The sequence below is a fragment of the Oculina patagonica genome, chromosome 8 (genome assembly GCF_052425735.1).
Source record: "Oculina patagonica isolate OP01 chromosome 8, crgOcupat, whole genome shotgun sequence".
Lineage (NCBI taxonomy): Eukaryota > Metazoa > Cnidaria > Anthozoa > Scleractinia > Oculinidae > Oculina > Oculina patagonica.
Window position 1 is genome coordinate 21,514,177 of NC_135765.1, and position 18,860 is coordinate 21,533,036.

Sequence of the window (18,860 nt, forward strand, 5' to 3'; positions counted from 1 at the left end):
AAAATTTAAATTGAAACTCTTTCAGTCTGGTGCTTTTTGTGCACTTCGAAGCTAGCTGGTACGTCTTTTGCCATTTAATATCTTCAGCATTTGTGATGTTACAATCATTCATCCATTTCTGCTGGCTTTGGGTTGGAGCAGTTGATTTTTTGGCAACGAGTTTAGAATATGCAAGTCGGGTTGCACTTTGTGTTGTCATTAACTTAGTAGAGAAGTTTTCGTATTCGGGGCTATTGTTTACAAAATTACATTTGTGCGTGTTCCAAGTAGACTTGATTGTAGATACCAGGCCGTAATATCTTAAAGGGCACGCATTGATATTGAATTTAGTTCTTAGTTCATTTAAAGACAGGAAGTTGTTTAAGTCATCTTTCAAATGTTTCACTTTTTTAATGCCTTTGTTAAACCATTCTTTGTAGAAAATAGGGCGGTTTTCAATTCTAATTAACGAGTTATACCATAAGGATTGATCAAGAAATTGTTTCTCAGAAATTATATTGTCTTCAAAATTTGCTTCTGACCAGATTGTCAAGACTTCTTTTATAAAACTATTTGAAGCTTTTGCAGTGCTGGTTGTGTCTTTCTTGTCGAGGTTTCCTGTAAGGGCTATTTTTCCTCCAAATGTTCCTAGTTCTAAGTCAAAGAAAAGTTTCCATTTTCCTTGGTTTTCAGTGTCAAGATATTTTTTAATCCAAGTTACTTTTAGAGACTTACTGAAAGACTGAATATCTATCATTTTAAGACCCCCGTGAGGATAGTCGTTAATCATTACATCTCGTTTGATTTTGTCACCTTTTCCATTCCATAAAAATGTATAGAAAAGTTTGTTCGCTTCTTTGATTGCACTCACATCTGTACATAGCGGAGATAGTACATAAACAAGTTGGGAGGTCGCTAGACTTTTCAATACTGTTATTTTGCCGATTAGTGTAAGTCTGCGATATTTCCAGCAGTCAAGGACATTCCGAACTTTAGCTAATCGTTCTTTATAGTTCAGCGTTATGGTTGCTTCAGGATCAACTGAAATCCATACACCTAAGGATTTAACTTTATATTTTGGCCATTTGAAATTCCTTTCTGGAAGTATTATATGGTCCTTGCCAGTGTTAGACCCGATCCAAAGGGCTTCCGTTTTCTTATCATTAAGTCTGAGACCAGAGACAGCTCCAAATTTATCGAGTACTTTAAGAGAGGCTTCCAAAGAGCTCCTTGATCCATCCAATATTAGTGTCGTGTCATCTGCGTACTGGCTTATTTTAATTTCATTTTGGTTGACAAGGATACCTTTGATGTTTTTGTTTTCTCGGATTGCTTTAGCTAGTACTTCAACGGACAGAACGAAAAGATAGGGTGAGAGAGGGCATCCCTGTCTTACTCCTCTTTGAATTTCAAATAAGTTGCTCGCCCATCCGTTGTTTAAAACGCAGTTTTCCACGTTACCATAAAAGATATTCATCCAGTTAATGACGCCATCGCCAAATCCGAAATATCGAAGAGTTTTCCTAATGAAAGGCCATTCTATAGTATCAAAGGCTTTTTCAAAATCTAAAAATAGAAGTAATCCCGGTATATTTCTCTCTTTTGCAAAACCAATAACGCTGTCGATAAGCCGAATGTTTTCTCCTATAAATCTACCTTTAATAAAGCCCGTCTGGTCACTGTTGATAAGATCTGGGAGCACAATTTTAATGCGGTTCGCAATTGATTTTGCTGCTATTTTGTAATCACAGTTAAGAAGTGTTAAGGGTCTCCAATTTTTTATAAAGAAAGGCTCTGCATCTTTCTTAGGAATCAGTTTGATAATACCCCTTCTTTGGGTTGTTGATAGCTGTCCAGATTCGTAAGAATAGTTAAGTGCTCTGATGAGGGTAGTAGATATTTCTTTCCAAAAACTTTATAAAATTCAGCTGGCAATCCGTCGCTTCCCGGAGTCTTGTTCGGTTCCATACTTCGAAAGGCCTCTAGGCATTCTTTTTCTGTTAGATATCCTTCGCAGGTTTTCTGTTCATCTTCAGTGAGAACTGTATCGTTGACTTGCGAGAAGAAAAAAGAGATGTCTTCTGGATTGAGAACATTTACTTTAGATGTATACAAATTTTTGTAGAAGGTCACACATTCAGTTAATATCTCGGCATCGGTGGTAGCAAAATCGTTATCATTTGTTTTAAGTTGGCTTATTGTTCCTTGCTTGTATTGACGTTTCTCAAGATTTAAGAAATATTTCGTGTTTTTCTCTCCTTCGTTGTACCATTTAGTTTTTGATCTTAGGATTGCACCTTTGGTGCGAAATTCTATTATTCTCTCAAGCTCACTCTTTTGTTCATCTAATTGCTGTTCGAGGTGAAAGTATTGCGTGTCTTGATTATTTATATGCAAATTATCAATTTTCTCTTCAAGTTTGGCTATTGTTTCTTCTATTTCTAGCTCCCGCTGTTTAGTCATGTTTTTCTTAGTCTTTGCGTAATGGAGCGATTTCTCGCGCACTTTGAGTTTTACCATTTCCCAAAGTAATGCGGGGTTTACTGAGTCATCATTTCTGTATTCTTCAAGAGTAGCCGAAATGGTTGATTTAATTTGGTTAATATAATCGATTTCAGTTAGAAAGGATGTATTTAATTTCCAAAATCCCGGCCCTCTTGGATTTGAATGTAGTGATAAGCTTAATGTAATCATCGAATGGTCTGTCTTGTAACCTGTCATGATATTTGCAAGGGTAGTGTTTCCAACTAAACTTTGGCTTACTATAAAAAAAATCCAATCTGCAATGAACATTTGGACGCCGTCGTCTCCATGTGTATCTATAGCTATTTGGGTTTAAGATCCTCCAAACGTCTGTCAGATCTAGTTTTTGGCAGAAATCTTCAACGACTTTTAAGCTATGCTGGTGCGTTTTAGCGACGCCGCCTTTTTTGTCTGTTTCTATGTCGAGTACAAGATTGAAGTCTCCTCCTAAGATTACATCTTCACAGTCAAAATCTGATAGGTGATTAAAGAAATCCTGAAAGAAATCTGGTTTGTCTTCATTTGGAGCGTAAATGTTGCCAAGAGTAAAACACCTTTCATTTGCTTTGATGTCACATATAATGAAACGTCCTAACGGATCAACAAAAAGCCTTTGAATTTGCAAGTTGAAATTACTGTTGAAAAGTATGCATACTCCTGCTCTGTTACTACTGTAGGTGCTAAAAATTGTTTTGTAGCCCCATTCTGCAGCCCAGAGATCATTTGATTGCTCGGTGCAATGTACCTCCTGTAGCATATAAATTGAGAAATGTTTTCTTCGTAACCAATTAAACACCTCTCTACGTTTCGTGTTATCCCTGAGTCCCCTGACATTTAAAGAGGCTATTGTTAAAGCCATTGGGTTATAAATATTCCCACATGCCTTGGTGTCACCATCAGGATCCCGCGAGTTCTGCCCGTATTATGGTAATTAGAGCTGAATCGTCTAAATAAATAAAAAGAAACAGAGTAATACAGTTTGGAAAAATAAATCGAAGAGGCCAAAAGAAGTGTTGCTAGATGTCTACTACAAACGAGGTCATCGAGTTTCACTGACGTTAAGTACAAACAAATACAAAAAAACATAGAAAGCAGGGAAAACTCCAAGCAGATAACTAACAAAAAACATACACACGCTGTTCTAATAAAACTGATTCTCCACTAGGAGGAATGATGTAGCTAAAGCTATAGCTTGATAAAGGGAGGTGATATTCGCTAGCTTTTCCCTTCCCGCCTGCTTAGAAAAAACTAAAATACATAAATTATTTAAAGTAGAAGTATAAGCACGGGATAAACGTTTTTTACCAGAAAGGCTGCTAAACAGTTACTCATCTATATCGTCCGTTGCGTCTAAGGATTTTCCGACGGGCCATAGTTTTCCACGGACAAAAAGCTTGTCCGGTTGAGCTTTGCTGAAAGACGCCGGGATGTTAAGTTGTTTCGCCCTCTTAAGAGTAGCCATCTGATCCTTCCTTCTCTTAACAATTTCGTAGGGCAGATCTCTGAACATCTGGTAATTGCTGCCCTGGAGATGGCGTCCAAGCGAGAGAATGTCCTCACAATCTTTGTACCTCAAAAATCTCGCCAGTATCGGCCGGGGTTCACCATCATTCCTCTTCTTTCCGAGTCGATGTACTCTTTGTATCTCCACGGTTCTTGCTTGCAAATAACCCAACTGCTCATCGAGAAAACCTCTGAGTACTTCCTCGGTATCCTCTTGCCTTCTTGACGGAGAGCTAAATTTTAGGATGTTAGTGAATTTAATGTTCTCTCTTCTAGAGTACGCTTCAAGGTAGAGATCTTTCGTCTCGAGTTCTTCCAATTTGGTGTGAATTTCCTGCTCCTTAGTCTCTAGCTTTGCTATCATGCTGTTGTGTTTAGCTAATTTGGCTTCAAAGATTTCAAGCTTCTCTTTACATTGTTTTTCTGCGTCGCTGCATCGTTTGTTAAGCTTCGCAAAGTCTTCTGTGGCTGACGTCTCGAAGTCTTCCAATTTCTGTATCCTTAATTCAAGTGCTCCCAAGGTGGACTCGATGTTTCTTATAGATGACTCGATACTGTCTAATTTTTCTACTTTAGCGAGGATTAGCTGCAGTTTTTCAGTAATTCCTTCAGTAAGATCTAGAGCGGTCATTATCTCATCGGTTGACGCCTCGAGCTCGGTGTCGTTGTTTGAACTTTCTGAACAGTTTTTTGACTTTTTATAGTCCGGCGACGCTCTTTGGTCGTCGCCGACGATCTATTCCTGCGTTTTCCGATCCATTTTACAATGCTTTGTGCCATACGCTTCTACACGAGCTTCAAAATTTCGCAGGCGGGGAAGCGAGCGTTCATTCCGCCGCCATCACTCGACCCAGTCTCGCCATCACTCGACCCAGTCCAGGTTGTTAAAAATCACCGGATGAGGCTTTTTTTAAGCATGTATAATAGCCTTCTGGCGGCCATTTTGATGTCGTGTGGCGTGAAACTCCGAAATTCAAAATGGGCAAACTCCGGGGTCTTGCGATTCTGGATTTTAGAATTTTGATGACGTCACGGGAAAACCAAGAATAGGTCTGTTAGCTGTACGCATTTAAAAATAATGTGTGAAGAAAAAGAAAACACAAAATGATTTTTTTTTAAAAAATATATGGCTGCTGTTGAGCTAAGTGGATCATACCGCCAAAATGGCGGAAAATACATTATCCTTCGTGCCTATATGTTAATTGCCTCGTTTTATGCCAAAGATTGTTTTGAATTCTGTAGACGCGATCAAGGTAATGAGGGCCAATTAACATAAAAACAAAAGAAACACGTATTTTCCACCATTTTGGAATAAGTTTTCATCGCAAGAGAAAGGCAATTCGGCCGAACAGTAAAAGGTTACCTTTCTTTGATTTAGTGCCAATGTCTTTATCCTGTTTATTGCAATTGGTGCCGATTATATAATTCAAGCCATTTCTTGTACAATGTATTTGTTTGAAACCGCTGCTGCACTTCAGCATAGCTATGATCCACTGGGAGTACACTCACCGCAAGCGCTGAAAAACCACACTCGACCGGCCTAGGCATACTCCAAAGGGTGTAATACCGTTTTGCATCCATGCATCGGTAATTTATTCAAAAAGTAATGTGTTTTCACAAGCCGTGTAATTTGATCAATTGCGGCGATCCTCAAATTGCTTTTCGATGCAGACGAAAATTCTCAATCATATATTCCCAGGAAACGTAAACACCAGGAACATGTATGGCGTTTTCTCTGCCTGGTTTCAAACAAGATTTTAAAATACAGTACTGAGTAGTGGCCAATTAGCGTCACGACTTAAAGGCACGCGAAGATCATTCCTGGAACTTATAAAGAGTATATATAAAGGGTATATATCCTGAAACCAGTTTTTAGTTTTTATTAATTTTTGTTTTGCAAAATTTTACTTTTAGCCGACCTTAGAATATGTTTTCTTTGCAATTTTGAACAATTAGTAACCGAGTACATCATACTTCAAGTACAACTGGGGACATTTTTCGTGAACCCATGCATGTGAATGGTTCGGGTAATCTTGTGTTGTTTGTAAAATGTTGTACGAGAGCCGCTGCAGACACCCGAGGCTTGAATAAAAAACACTTATGAAGGTTCTTCTTTACTTTTGCAGATTCAGAGATGAGGTAGAGCTAGTACAAACTTATGCGTTCATGTTATGTTTTCTGTTAAAAATGTATCTCTACAAATGACTCTATAATTAGCGTAATCGGCATCAAAATTTACCACTTAGATGGCATGACGGTTTAGCTTTTTAATATATTTTTTTTTGATGAGCCAGTTTACCCAAAGGACTGTTTTAGTGAAATAAGATGAAATCGAATTTTGGAGAGTGATTTTCAGTGCTCGATCCTTACGGACATCGCCTCTTAATGTATTTTTAATGGCTTATATGACTGTATCTCACAAGGACTGGGAACTACCGAGCTCACGAATTTGCTTGGCTAAAATCGATATTGACCGCGGTCTGGATTTCCCCATCTTGACTGGCAACTGGAGCGGTCTAGTTGCTACATTACGGATCTTTAACACTAACGTGGACGAGGCCTTGTTTGACCGAATGGACCCTGGGACGGGGCCATCGTTCACGGCGGGAAACATTAACACTATAGCAGACCGGTTACGTGGACGTTCTTGCTACAAGTCGGTCGCCTTCATTCTCTGTAAGCTTTGATAATTTCAAAATTGATCAAAACCATAAAAGTCAACAAATGGAGATAAAGTTGAAAAATGTATTTAAGAAATAGAAAACATGTATCGTGTTTCTATCGAGTTTTAGTATAAATCTACTAGCGTTCTATCACGAATGCTGTTCTCTGATTGTTCTTTTTCGCTTTTAAATTGACCGAAAAGAAGGACTTGGATTATTTACTATTCCAGGCGATGTTGGAGAAGATAAAGACTGTACCGAAATATGAAATGAAGATTTTACACGGTAAGAAAAGCAATTAATATTCATTTACGCTTTTAAAAGCGGGCGAATCTATAATTTTATAACATTCATAGATGCGTTTCACCGAGACATTTTGTGGAAATAAAGTTTAAAATGTCTTTGCAAACTAGCACAGTTTCATCGTCCCATCGAGGAGCAGTAAAAGAAAGGCTAAACAGATTCGACCTGCAAGTTTTTTTATGCATCAATAAGACTTAAATAAAACAACAAAATTGAAAGCGAATTCAAGGTTGCGGGCGACTTGTTCAACTTTTCATAAATTTCTTATCGTTCACGTTTCCTACATTTAAAACAACTTGACTTCCAAAGGGCCTTTGTAAGTCAGTCTATCTTTAAATTGTCATTTTACAATGAAAATCTGGCTTTTAGTTCAATTTCGAGCAAGCGACGGTTTAAATAAATCGTGAATGAAATGCAAAGACGCACACAGAAGCTAAACAGTGCAATGTGGTTTCTTCCTTGCGAACAACTCGCTTAACTTTTTTTTAATCTTTTACGTTTTCGAATTTAAAAAAAACTTGACTTCCAAGGGCCCTTGTACGTCAGTACATCTTTCAATCGTCATTTTACAATAAGAAACTTGGCTTTTCCTTCAGTTTCGGGCATATAACGGTTTCAATAAATCGTGAATGAAATGCAAACGCGCATACAGAAGCCAATGCAATGTGGTGCAGTTGTCAATTATCCGCGTGTTGTGTGACTTATTTACATCATTGTTCAATAAAAACAAGAGCCTGTCTTGTTGTTAAGTTTTGAACGTCTAGTAGATTTATACTAAAACAATTAGATTATTCGCTCTCGATTTCTATGTGTGATAGTTGATTCGGGCTTCGCCCTCATCAACTATCACACGATAGAAATCTCGAGCTCATAATCTAATTGTTAAATAGAAACACGAGTGGAAGTTTGGGAGAACGAGAAATGCTGTGGGAACACGAGCCGCAGGCGAGTGTTTCCACAACTCTTTCGAGTTCTCCCAAACTTTCACGACGAAAAAAAAAACGAAAACAACTTGTTAACTTTGACTATCAAAATGTAAATTCTCTTTGCTCGCGCCATCATCACGTCAACAGATCGTGCTAGTTCTGTGTTTCTATCGAGTTATAGAAACACGATTTTTAACCAATCAGCGCGCGTATTTTCTTGGGACTGTTTTCTAAAACATAATATATATTTCCTCATTTAATAATAACATTAAACAAAAAATATCCCCAACATTTGAGCTTACATGTTTGAAATCTTTAATATACACCATCAGTTCACATTTATACAATAACCGAGATACTGCGCAGGTTCTGGTTAATTAGAGTACAGACACACAGATGGCGTCACTGCGTGGTGAGACTTGCGCGCGTGATCAGAGTTCATGGTCCAATTCACTCTTCTCGGAGAGAGAGAGAAAGAGAGAAAGCTCAGCTTATAATAAACCTGCCAATTTTGCGTGCCAGGCGCACGGCAAAATGAAATCTATTTGTTAAATATATTACACAAAAAAGAATATGTCCAAGTATGAGCCAATTTAAGTGGTGGTCGAAAAAAGCTTTATAAAGAGTTCCGGGGGCGGGGATATTATAATTTTCGTTTTGCCATTGACTTTGGCTTGCGAACATGGGGTGAGGCTTTCAGGAATCTTTGTTCGTTTTGAAAACTGCCTTTCTACCTTGCAGTGACGTTATATTTTACAATTGGCCGGTACCGGAATTGAAATTAAAAACAAAAAACAACAACGAAAACAAAAAAACAAACCAAACAAACAAAAAAGTGGACCGGCATACTACTTTACAGTAATATCAACACTACATATTTCAAAAGGTAATCATTGTCTTCGATTGAAGTGCTGCAAACACGAACGTCAATTTTAAAACGGAAATGTGACAAGCCCCACAATTTTGTATGAGTGATTTTGTTGTCAGAAACGTAAGATATTCAGTATTAGATTACAAACGGCTTTCCCGGGACGATTTGTAATTAAAATTGATGCGAAAACATATTTTTAATGAGAACAATAGGGGTCACGTGACCAGGACGTACGACACCACGGAGTGAAAGCTAGGGTTATGCTTAACCCATAATAGTGCCTGGATTAGGGTTGAAGGTTAAAGGCTTATGGGTTAAGGTTAGGGATGAGTTGTTGGGGTTAAGGTTTGATTTAGGCTTAGGGTGGCAGTTTGGGCCTGGGTAAGTCACGTGACAAGCACTCCTGTCACACTGGATCACATTAGATGAAGTAATTGTAGCCTAATGACTGTGTTAGGCCTAAGTAAAGTTTCTGGGCAAGCTACAGTTTCAAATTATTTACTCATCTTGTTTCAATTTTGTGCTGTGGTCTCATAATAAAGGTTTGAGGGCTAGTGTCATCCACCCCCCCCCCCCACCCTAACTTCTTGCTATGTGCTCAAGTTAACACAAACATTTGCAGAGGGACTAGTATTGATGAGCCTTGCATGTCTGAAGAGTCTCCGAGTTCGAAAGACGAATTGACTAAAAAAGAGTATTTTTGTTTAATGAGAACAATAGGGGTCACGTGACCAGGACGTACGACACCACGGAGTGAAAGCTAGGGTTATGCTTAACCCATAATAGTGTCTGGATTAGGGTTGAAGGTTAAAGGCTTATGGGTTAAGGTTAGGGATGAGTTGTTGGGGTTAAGGTTTGATTTAGGCTTAGGGTGGCAGTTTGGGCCTGGGTAAGTCACGTGACAAGCACTCCTGTCACACTGGATCACATTAGATGAAGTAATTGTAGCCTAATGACTGTGTTAGGCCTAAGTAAAGTTTCTGGGCAAGCTACAGTTTCAAATTATTTACTCATCTTGTTTCAATTTTGTGCTGTGGTCTCATAATAAAGGTTTGAGGGCTAGTGCCATCCACCCCCCCCCCCCCCCTAACTTCTTGCTATGTGCTCAAGTTAACACAAAAATTTGCAGAGGGACTAGTATTGATGAGCCTTGCATGTCTGAAGAGTCTCCGAGTTCGAAAGACGAATTGACTAAAAAAGAGTATTTTTGTTTAACAGGTTCTTTAAAATTAGCTTCTTACTCGCGAGTTTTTACTGTAGTTCTTCCACGAAATGCTTTACATAGTTGCTGACCAAGTGCAAAAACCATACCATATTTCCGATCAAATCGATCAAAGTCTATACCCTATTTCAGGTCAAAATGGTTAAAAAGCGATACCCTTTGGCACCGCACATATCTGTATATAGCTAATACAACAGTGTGCCTCCTTAGCTGTTACTGAATATGGCGCTACACTTGGCAGTCCTTAATTAATTTATACCTCTTTTAGAAATTGATATTTATAGCTGGAAATGAGTAAGGGTGTACTGTTTCGATTCACTAATTTTAAGTGAAAATATTATTTGTTTCAAATAATTGTCCGCGTAATTTGTTGTGCACTTTGCAAAATTAGGGTTAAGGGTGGAGAGGAAGGGAAGAAGATCATCACTAGAATTTTGCTGTTGAGAGATCTATCTTCTTCGAACAAGTTTAAGAATCGTAGACAGGCGTACAAGGTGAAGGGATTGGAGAATAAGAAAGTAAGATCTAGAAGTATCCCGAGACTCAAGTGATTACTTGTAGCCCCTTTGTCTTAAATGTGGATTCATAACATGATATGACGTGACTTGAACTTACTAGACATGAAACTTTCTTAAAGGTCGCTGTGGTAACAGCTTCTCTCACCAGTAATTCATATTGACAGAAAACAACGTTATTTGAAAAAAAAAAAGAGGTAGAAAATGAATTTTCTCTTACCAATAAATTAGTAGAAAATTAGACCGTGATATTGAAAGAGAAGGTTTTGTTACTCGCTTGGGGAAGTGGTGGTAGACAAAAGCCTTGAAGGACTTTGACATAAATGAAGTACTAATGGATCACTGTTTAATAAATGCCTCAGTTGTTTGTTCAGTGCCTTTTCTGGTAGTTATTACTTTTTCGGCCCATTTTTCATCCTCTGGTTTAATATACAGCAGAAGGAATTTGTACAATCTATTCTTAACTTATAACACAGTTTTGAGCTTCACAATGAAGCTGCGTCCATATGTTCTGTTGCTTTTATTTACATACAGCGTGGTTTTATAGTCCTTTACTTTAAAAGCTTGTAACTAAACATGCCAAAGTCAATCAACAGTGAAGTGTTACATCTTAAGTTGTCGTTTTGATGATAGTAGTCCAAGCTCTGGTTATTATTCTCAGGACATTAACCTTTAGTTAAAAAAAAACAAACATATATCACAGCGGCTTTTAATAGCACTCTAAAACTAACGATTGCTTTTTTTCGCTGCCGTCATTCATACTAACGACGACAATAAACGAATCTTGAAAAAAAAGAAACAAACTCAATGATTAAAATCTGTCAATTACAATCAACGGACGTGATCTTTGAACCACTAAAGCTAACTTCTGACCCCTGAAAGGTCTGCTAAGATGATTGACAGCAGCGAAAAATGCAACCATTGGTCAAGCCGGTGAATAGCGTTTCGATTCTAGTTTAGGCTCATGCTCAGTCATATCAACTAAATGAGATGATTCACTGTAAAACTAACCACAAAAACACATGTGATACGTGTTCCACATGTTCGTTGCAGTAAAATCCTGTACACATTTAAGTTCAAATGCGATTCACCACGCGCTGTTCCCATCTTGGCCCTGTACTTCAGATGGTAGAGCAGTGGACATGTATCTTCAAGGTCGTGGGTTCGAATCCCACCTGGCCATGGCCATCGAATTTTTTCAGTGGCCAGGATTTATAATGTATCATCTTATTTATTTGATCAAAACGAGTTCGAATGTTACTGAAAGGGGCAATGATAAGGGTAAATTTACTAAATTAGTCGATTTTCAGTGAACGCACGCTACCCTTTCTTGCGATTGAACGATTTGAGCCGGAGGCGAATCGCTGAAACAACAAACAAAATGAGTCATTGCTGTCCCTTAGTTTGCATCTCAAATATTACGTTGACAGCTAAATAGCAAAATATACGAGATTTCGTATATTTTTTGTTTAAACGTTTGTCTAAGCTCAAAGTGTGCAACAAACTAACCTCTAAATGCTGTACAAAACAAAAGTTCCGGGGATCACCCCTTCATCAGTGTAAATTTGATATCTGACAACATATTTACACGATAAAGGGGTTATACCGGGAACATTTGTTTTGTACAGCATTTAAGATAAAGCACTCTGAAAATACTATTTACCACTTATTGTTAATTAGAAATGAAAGTTTGAAATAAAGGGTTGCTATCACGCATGCAGAGAAAGGAAAAATGGACAAAAATAAAAAGCGGAATTAGCTGCATTACCATCAAGCAGATGTATTCATTTTAATTACCAAAATTAAAGAGATAAAAACCATGTAAAAATCTGAAGAAAATGATTAATATTGGTAAAGGTGATTTTATTTACAACATCGTGTAATAAAAGAATTTTAATGGGTTGTTCAGATGTGTCCAGTAATCAAGATCGACTTGCCTTCGGCTCCGGCTGATATCATTCATCTAAATCTTCATAATTTTGGATGTAACAAAAAATCTCAAACAATATAGTTTCAAAATGACTTCTATTCACATGTTACAATGTTTGGTATGTAGCTTTTCTTATAGTGTCATTCATAAAATTGCTAAAAATGCAATATTAAAAACTATTGAGAAATTAGGTAATATCAAAAAACACGGCAACTTGCAATAACTGTAAACATATCAGGTTTTGCGCATGCGCGTGAGGACTGGACAGAATCATACACGTGTGCTTGGACTGATCTGTACTCGTTAGATACACTGTTAGATAGAATAAAAGTTAGCTTCAGCACACTTGGAATATCTTCACATGGTGTCAGAAGCGGGATTGTGAAGTAACCAAACATACCATTTAGCTCGATACACTGGAGAAGGTGGAAGAGTGAAGGATTTCCGAACGACACGCGTACGATTGATTCTGACAAGAAGACAACATGGCCGCCAGCGCCTCATTCATTGACAAGGGTCCAACCATGGACTGGAGTACGGATGAAAACCTATACTCACGCTTCAAAATGTGGAAACAACGCTGTGAACTACTCTTTACGGGGCCGATGGCCAAAATTGACGAAGAAATCCAGTGTAAGCACCTTCTTTACTGGGCCCGTGAGCACGGCTTGGAGCTGTTCAACAGCTGGGGCCTCTCGGCAGACGAACAAAAGAAACTCGAAAACTACTGGAATAAATTCGAAAACTACGTGAAACCCCACTCAAACGAGTTGATCGCCGCTTGGGAACTTCATAATCTTCGACAAGGTACACTATCGTTGGAAGAATTTATTGCAAAGCTTAGAATCCTTGTCAAAGAAGCAAACTATCCATCGGATCATCATGATCGATTTTTGAGAGACTTCCTTGTACTCGGCATGAATGCAGACCATGTCAGAAAGGAGTGTTTCAAAGAAGGAAATGCTCTAACATTTAGCAAAGCTAGAGAAATGGCAAAAGCAGACGAATCAGCAGACAAGCAGCTTAAGCTAATGAACCCAGTGTCAGCAGTACACCCTGTTAGCTCAACGATGAGAAACCAATTCCCAAGCAACCAGCTGAATCCAGTAGCCGGCGAATCAAAGCAAAACCCAAAAGGCAACAAGTCAGGAAAAGCGCAACTCTGCAGGAATTGTGGTTGGGGTCCTCACTCTCGTGAACAGTGCCCAGCAAGAAATGCAACATGTCATTACTGCCAAAAGGTGGGACACCTTGCTAAGGTATGCATTTCAAAACTTAAAAAGAAGAATGTGCATGAAATTGAAGCTACTGGTAATAACAATGCCCTAGCTGAGTCAGAGCCTACCCAATCATTAGGTGATTATGTGTTCCTGGGCCTAATTGAAGCAACACCTCTGGCCATGAATGTAAATGTTGTATCCTGTAGAGAGAAGGCTCTGCTAGAAGTCTCCTTGGCATTGAAGCCAGAAGGAAAACAAATGAATGCACTTTGTAAGATAGACTCAGGGGCTGAAACAAACATTATACCTAAGTCCCTATACCAGCAACTAAGCCCTGAGACACTAAGCTTACAACAACCTACAGTGAAGTTAACTGCTTATGGTGGAGCCGAGATCCCAAATCTTGGATCTTGCCAAATATATGTGAAGGGTCCTAACAATCCCAACCCCAGAGTCATCCAAGCAGAAGTTGTTGACGTTGATGGTCCTGTCATAATTGGTAACATGTCTGCACAAGATCTAAACCTCCTAAAGCTCAACTGGCCAGTCACAGCCAGCACAAATGCAACTACCCAGAATGTTGTGCAAAGTGAAAAGCCAATGCCCAATGTACATACTGTTAAACTATTTGACATCAGAGGCAAGCAACACCCTTTTCCACTGACAAAAGACTATCTGTTGAAAGAATATCAGGATGTCTTTACAGGAATTGGCTGCTTCCCAGGACCCCCATACAATATCGAAACTAACCCTGACGTTCCCCCAGTACAGCATGCCTCAAGGCAGGTTCCAGTACAACTACAGCAAGCCTACATAGAAGAGCTAGACCAGTTACAAGCAATCCGTGACATGCCTTCCCCGAAGAACCTTACAGAGCTGCAGTGCTTTTTGGGCATGATTAACTACCTGAATAGGTTCTCACCCATTCTAGCCCAAGTGTCAGAACCTGTGCGACAGCTGATGAAAAAAGATGTACCATTCTTGTGGCAACCGGAACACCAAAGGTCATTCCAGAACCTCAAACAAGCAATCACTGAAGTACCAGTCCTAGCCTATTACGACCCCGAAAAGGAAAACCTTATCCAGTCTGATGCGAGTCTTAAAGGCCTTGGATGTGTCTTGATGCAAGAAGGAAAACCAGTATGCTATGCCAGTCGATCGTTAACTGAAACTGAGTCTCGATACAGTAACATAGAGCGAAAGTTACTTGCTGCCTGTTGGTCGCTTGAAAAGCTTAACCATTACGTGTTTGGTAAGAAGGTGGTCATTGAAACCGACCACAAGCCACTCGAAAGTATCTGGAAGAAGAGCATATCAAGCGCTTCACCGCGTCTTCAGAGGCTCCTACTTAAAATGTCCAAATACAACGTGGAGATCAGGTACATTCAAGAAAAAAGCAACGTGATAGCAGATGCCCTTTCCAGGATTAGCCACATGGAGCCCCCTGTAGCAGACAACGAAGTCCCCGTGGTGGAACTGGACACGATATCTCGAACACTGCCAGCCAGCCCTGCCAAACTAGATGAAATACGAGAGTGCACTGATCAAGATGTTGTACTCAGTCGCTTAAAAGATGTCGTGCATCATGGATGGCCAGAATATCCAAATGAATGCCCACAAGACCTGAAAGAGTTCTGGAACTTCAGAGAGGACCTGAGTGTTGAAAATGGCCTCATTCTTAAGGGACACAAACTCGTAATTCCCAGTAAGCTACGCCCACAGATGTTACAAATCATACACCAAGGACATATGGGAACGGAGAAATGTCTCCTGAGAGCAAGGGAAAGCCTGTTTTGGCCAGGCATATCAAGAGACATTAAAGAGATGACAGAGAACTGTCCGACATGCGCACAGTTTTCCAAACAGCAACCAAAAGAAGCATTGCATCCACACAATGTACCCAGTTATCCATGGCAGAAGCTTGGATGTGATCTGTTCGACTATCGAGGTGCCGAATACTTAATAGTCGCAGACTATTACAGCAAATACCCCATAATTAGAAAGTTGAGCTCCACGACATCTGCTGCAATAATCAACCACCTCAAATCAATCTTTGCAGAACACGGCATACCAGGGCTAGAGGAAACGAACCACCCAAGATCCTACATTGTAGAGACAAACAGTGGTTCTGAACTAAGGCGCAACAGAATACAGCTAAAACCGTCAGGCCGAGTACCAGCAAGCTTTGAAGGGCAACTGCTCTCTAACCAAGACAACTCACCACAGTCCAGTGCACCTACATCTACATCCCACCCAGTCCCGTCACCAGGATTACCACAGACACCCCAGAAACCAGCTACAGCTGCTGAGGGAAGTCCCGACCAGCATTTGACAACCAGAAGTGGTCGCGTTGTAAAGAAGCCATTAAGAGTGTGTCCATAAGAGGACCAGGCAACAGGTGATACGGCTCAAATCACCGATTTCGCCCAAACTTAGCATAAATGTTGGGTATGATGAGCTATTTACTGTGGCAAAACATCAGCTCAAAATATTTTATTCCCTTCAAGTTATGGCACCTTTTGCAAAAATGGTCATTTTTCACTAATTTATGCATATTTAATTAGCTGAATTTGATTGACCAGTTCCACAAGAAAAAAAGACTTCTGAAAATAAAATTCACTGCATTATATTCTGTGGTTATTAGGCTTTAAGTACAATAATTCACTTCAACCGTCCGATTTGATTTCTTCTCCTCAAACGGTCTTTTGGAAGGTACACATTTCGTACTGTTGGAAATAGCCTTTAACTAGTGCCCAATATCTCCCATGAGCAACACCTTATATACATTATTCTTACATGGGTAATGAAATCCATCATTAAACTTCACAAAAATGCCACAAAATGTTTGGGGACTTCAATATTTTATTCGTACTGAGGAACTAAACACACGTGACTTAACGATTTCTTGCTATTTCATCAAAATTCACCGAAACAGAGAAGCCATTTATTTGCCTCATGGCACAAAATCGGTACGAAGTAGCTAATCAAGCATACATCTATCGATAACAATCAAAATATTGGCGAAGAAAAGGCAGTTAGGGCATTTTTCGGAGCGTTTTCAGAGCCATATAATTCGGCAATGTTGTGATAGCAAATGTAAAAATAGCAGCGAAAGATTTTCTTCACAAGTTCGCTCAATTCAACATTTAGGCACATCAAAGTTAAGAAACAAGAAAGTAATACTACATACATGCCACTTATCGACACTCAGATGCTCTCTTTTGAAATTTAAAATATTCTCATTTTCATCACAAACGCATCCTACCTGAAAACGAACATTCGTGGAGGAAAAGCAAATGAATACATCAAGCGAGTAGGGTACATGAAGCAAGTAGAGCACTTATAGTATCAAGCAGTAGAGCAAGTAGAGTATAGAGTTAATTACTATATTGGGGACATAATAGTTCCCCATACATAACGTATCTGACTGGAACGGCGGTACCGCTGACTGAAACGGCAGGCTCAAAGGTAGAAATTCAAGATGGCCGCTGTTTATTTTCCAGTTAAATTTATTTCATGCAAACTGGCCGAGAGAAGTGTCCTTCCATGAACTTTGAACAGCTCTTTGAATGACTTTATTGACAACCTGCTTACACGTTTCACGAAGAATGAACCACGATGCATTGGCTAAGTTCAGCGCGCCTCAAAGCAACAGTACATGTCAAGTGAGGTCGATCGAAGGATCGACGTGCAGCGAGGAAGAACAAATTCTTCAAAAGAGAGCATCTGAGTGTCGATAAGTGGCATGTATGTAGTATTACTTTCTTGTTTCTTAACTTTGATGTGCCTAAATGTTGAATTGAGCGAACTTGTGAAGAAAATCTTTCGCTGCTATTTTTACATTTGCTATCACAACATTGCCGAATTATATGGCTCTGAAAACGCTCCGAAAAATGCCCTAACTGCCTTTTCTTCGCCAATATTTTGATTGTTATCGATAGATGTATGCTTGATTAGCTATTTCGTACCGATTTTGTGCCAAATTGAGGCAAATAAATGGCTTCTGTGTTTCGGTGACTTTTGATGAAATAGCAAGAAATCGTTAAGTCACGTGTGTTTAGTTCCTCAGTACGAATAAAATATTGAAGTCCCCAAACATTTTGTGGCATTTTTGTGAAGTTTAATGATGGATTTCATTACCCATGTAAGAATAATGTATATAAGGTGTTGCTCATGGGAGATATTAGGCACAAGTTAAAGGCTATTTCCAACAGTACGAAATGTGTACCTTCCAAAAGACCGTTTGGGGAGAAGAAATCAAATCGGACGGTTGAAGTGAATTATTGTACTTAAAGCCTAATAACCACAGAATATAATGCAGTGAATTTTATTTTCAGAAGTCTTTTTTTCTTGTGGAACTGGTCAATCAAATTCAGCTAATTAAATATGCATAAATTAGTGAAAAATGACCATTTTTGCAAAAGGTGCCATAACTTGAAGGGAATAAAATATTTTGAGCTGATGTTTTGCCACAGTGAATAGCTCACCATACCCAACATTTATGCTAAGTTTGGGCGAAATAGGTGATTTGAGCTGTATCACCTGTTGCCTGGTTCTGCCCTGTTCTCTCACGGACACACTCTTAAGGCTAGACCTTTAAACTTTGTTAACCAGAACAACTCAGCTTAGCCGTCTGAGAACTTTGTTACGTTGGGTTTTAGTTTGAACAATACTTGTGTTGTTTAGGTTCGAATTTATAGGCCAAGTTAGTTTCTTTCACCCGGCAAAGTTTTCAGGGTGGAGATGTAAACATATCAGGTTTTGCGCATGCGCGTGAGGACTGGACAGAATCATACACGTGTGCTTGGACTGATCTGTACTCGTTAGATACACTGTTAGATAGAATAAAAGTTAGCTTCAGCACACTTGGAATATCTTTACAATAACGTTTTCAAGTTTTCCATGCTAAGTAAAACTGGGAAATCGAAGTTGGCAGATTTGTGACCAACAAACAACCATCTTATTTTGAAGAGCAAGCTCCAGGTTATCTACTAAAGCAATAATAGTTTCAAATTCTGTCACAATCAGGAAAACCCAAGAAGTACTGTTTTTCGTGAAAGACTTACCTAGCTTGTATGTAGGATATTATATAAGGATATTATATAACTCTTGAAGGATATTATATCATTAATTATTTTGTATTACCAACACCGCAGTACAACGCTTACTTAGACATAGCAAAATTTCGGCCATGGCTGTGCTGTT

General features: G+C 39.1%; 1 protein-coding gene across 1 annotated transcript; it reads right to left on the reverse strand.

The window, feature by feature from the left end:
• Positions 1-3,826: 3,826 nt before the first annotated feature.
• Positions 3,827-4,831, reverse strand: LOC144662745 (uncharacterized). The gene has a single exon (XM_078523638.1). The coding sequence runs from the start codon at positions 4,634-4,636 to the stop codon at positions 3,827-3,829; it is 810 nt and encodes a 269-aa protein (XP_078379764.1). The 5' UTR covers positions 4,637-4,831.
• Positions 4,832-18,860: the final 14,029 nt, after the last annotated feature.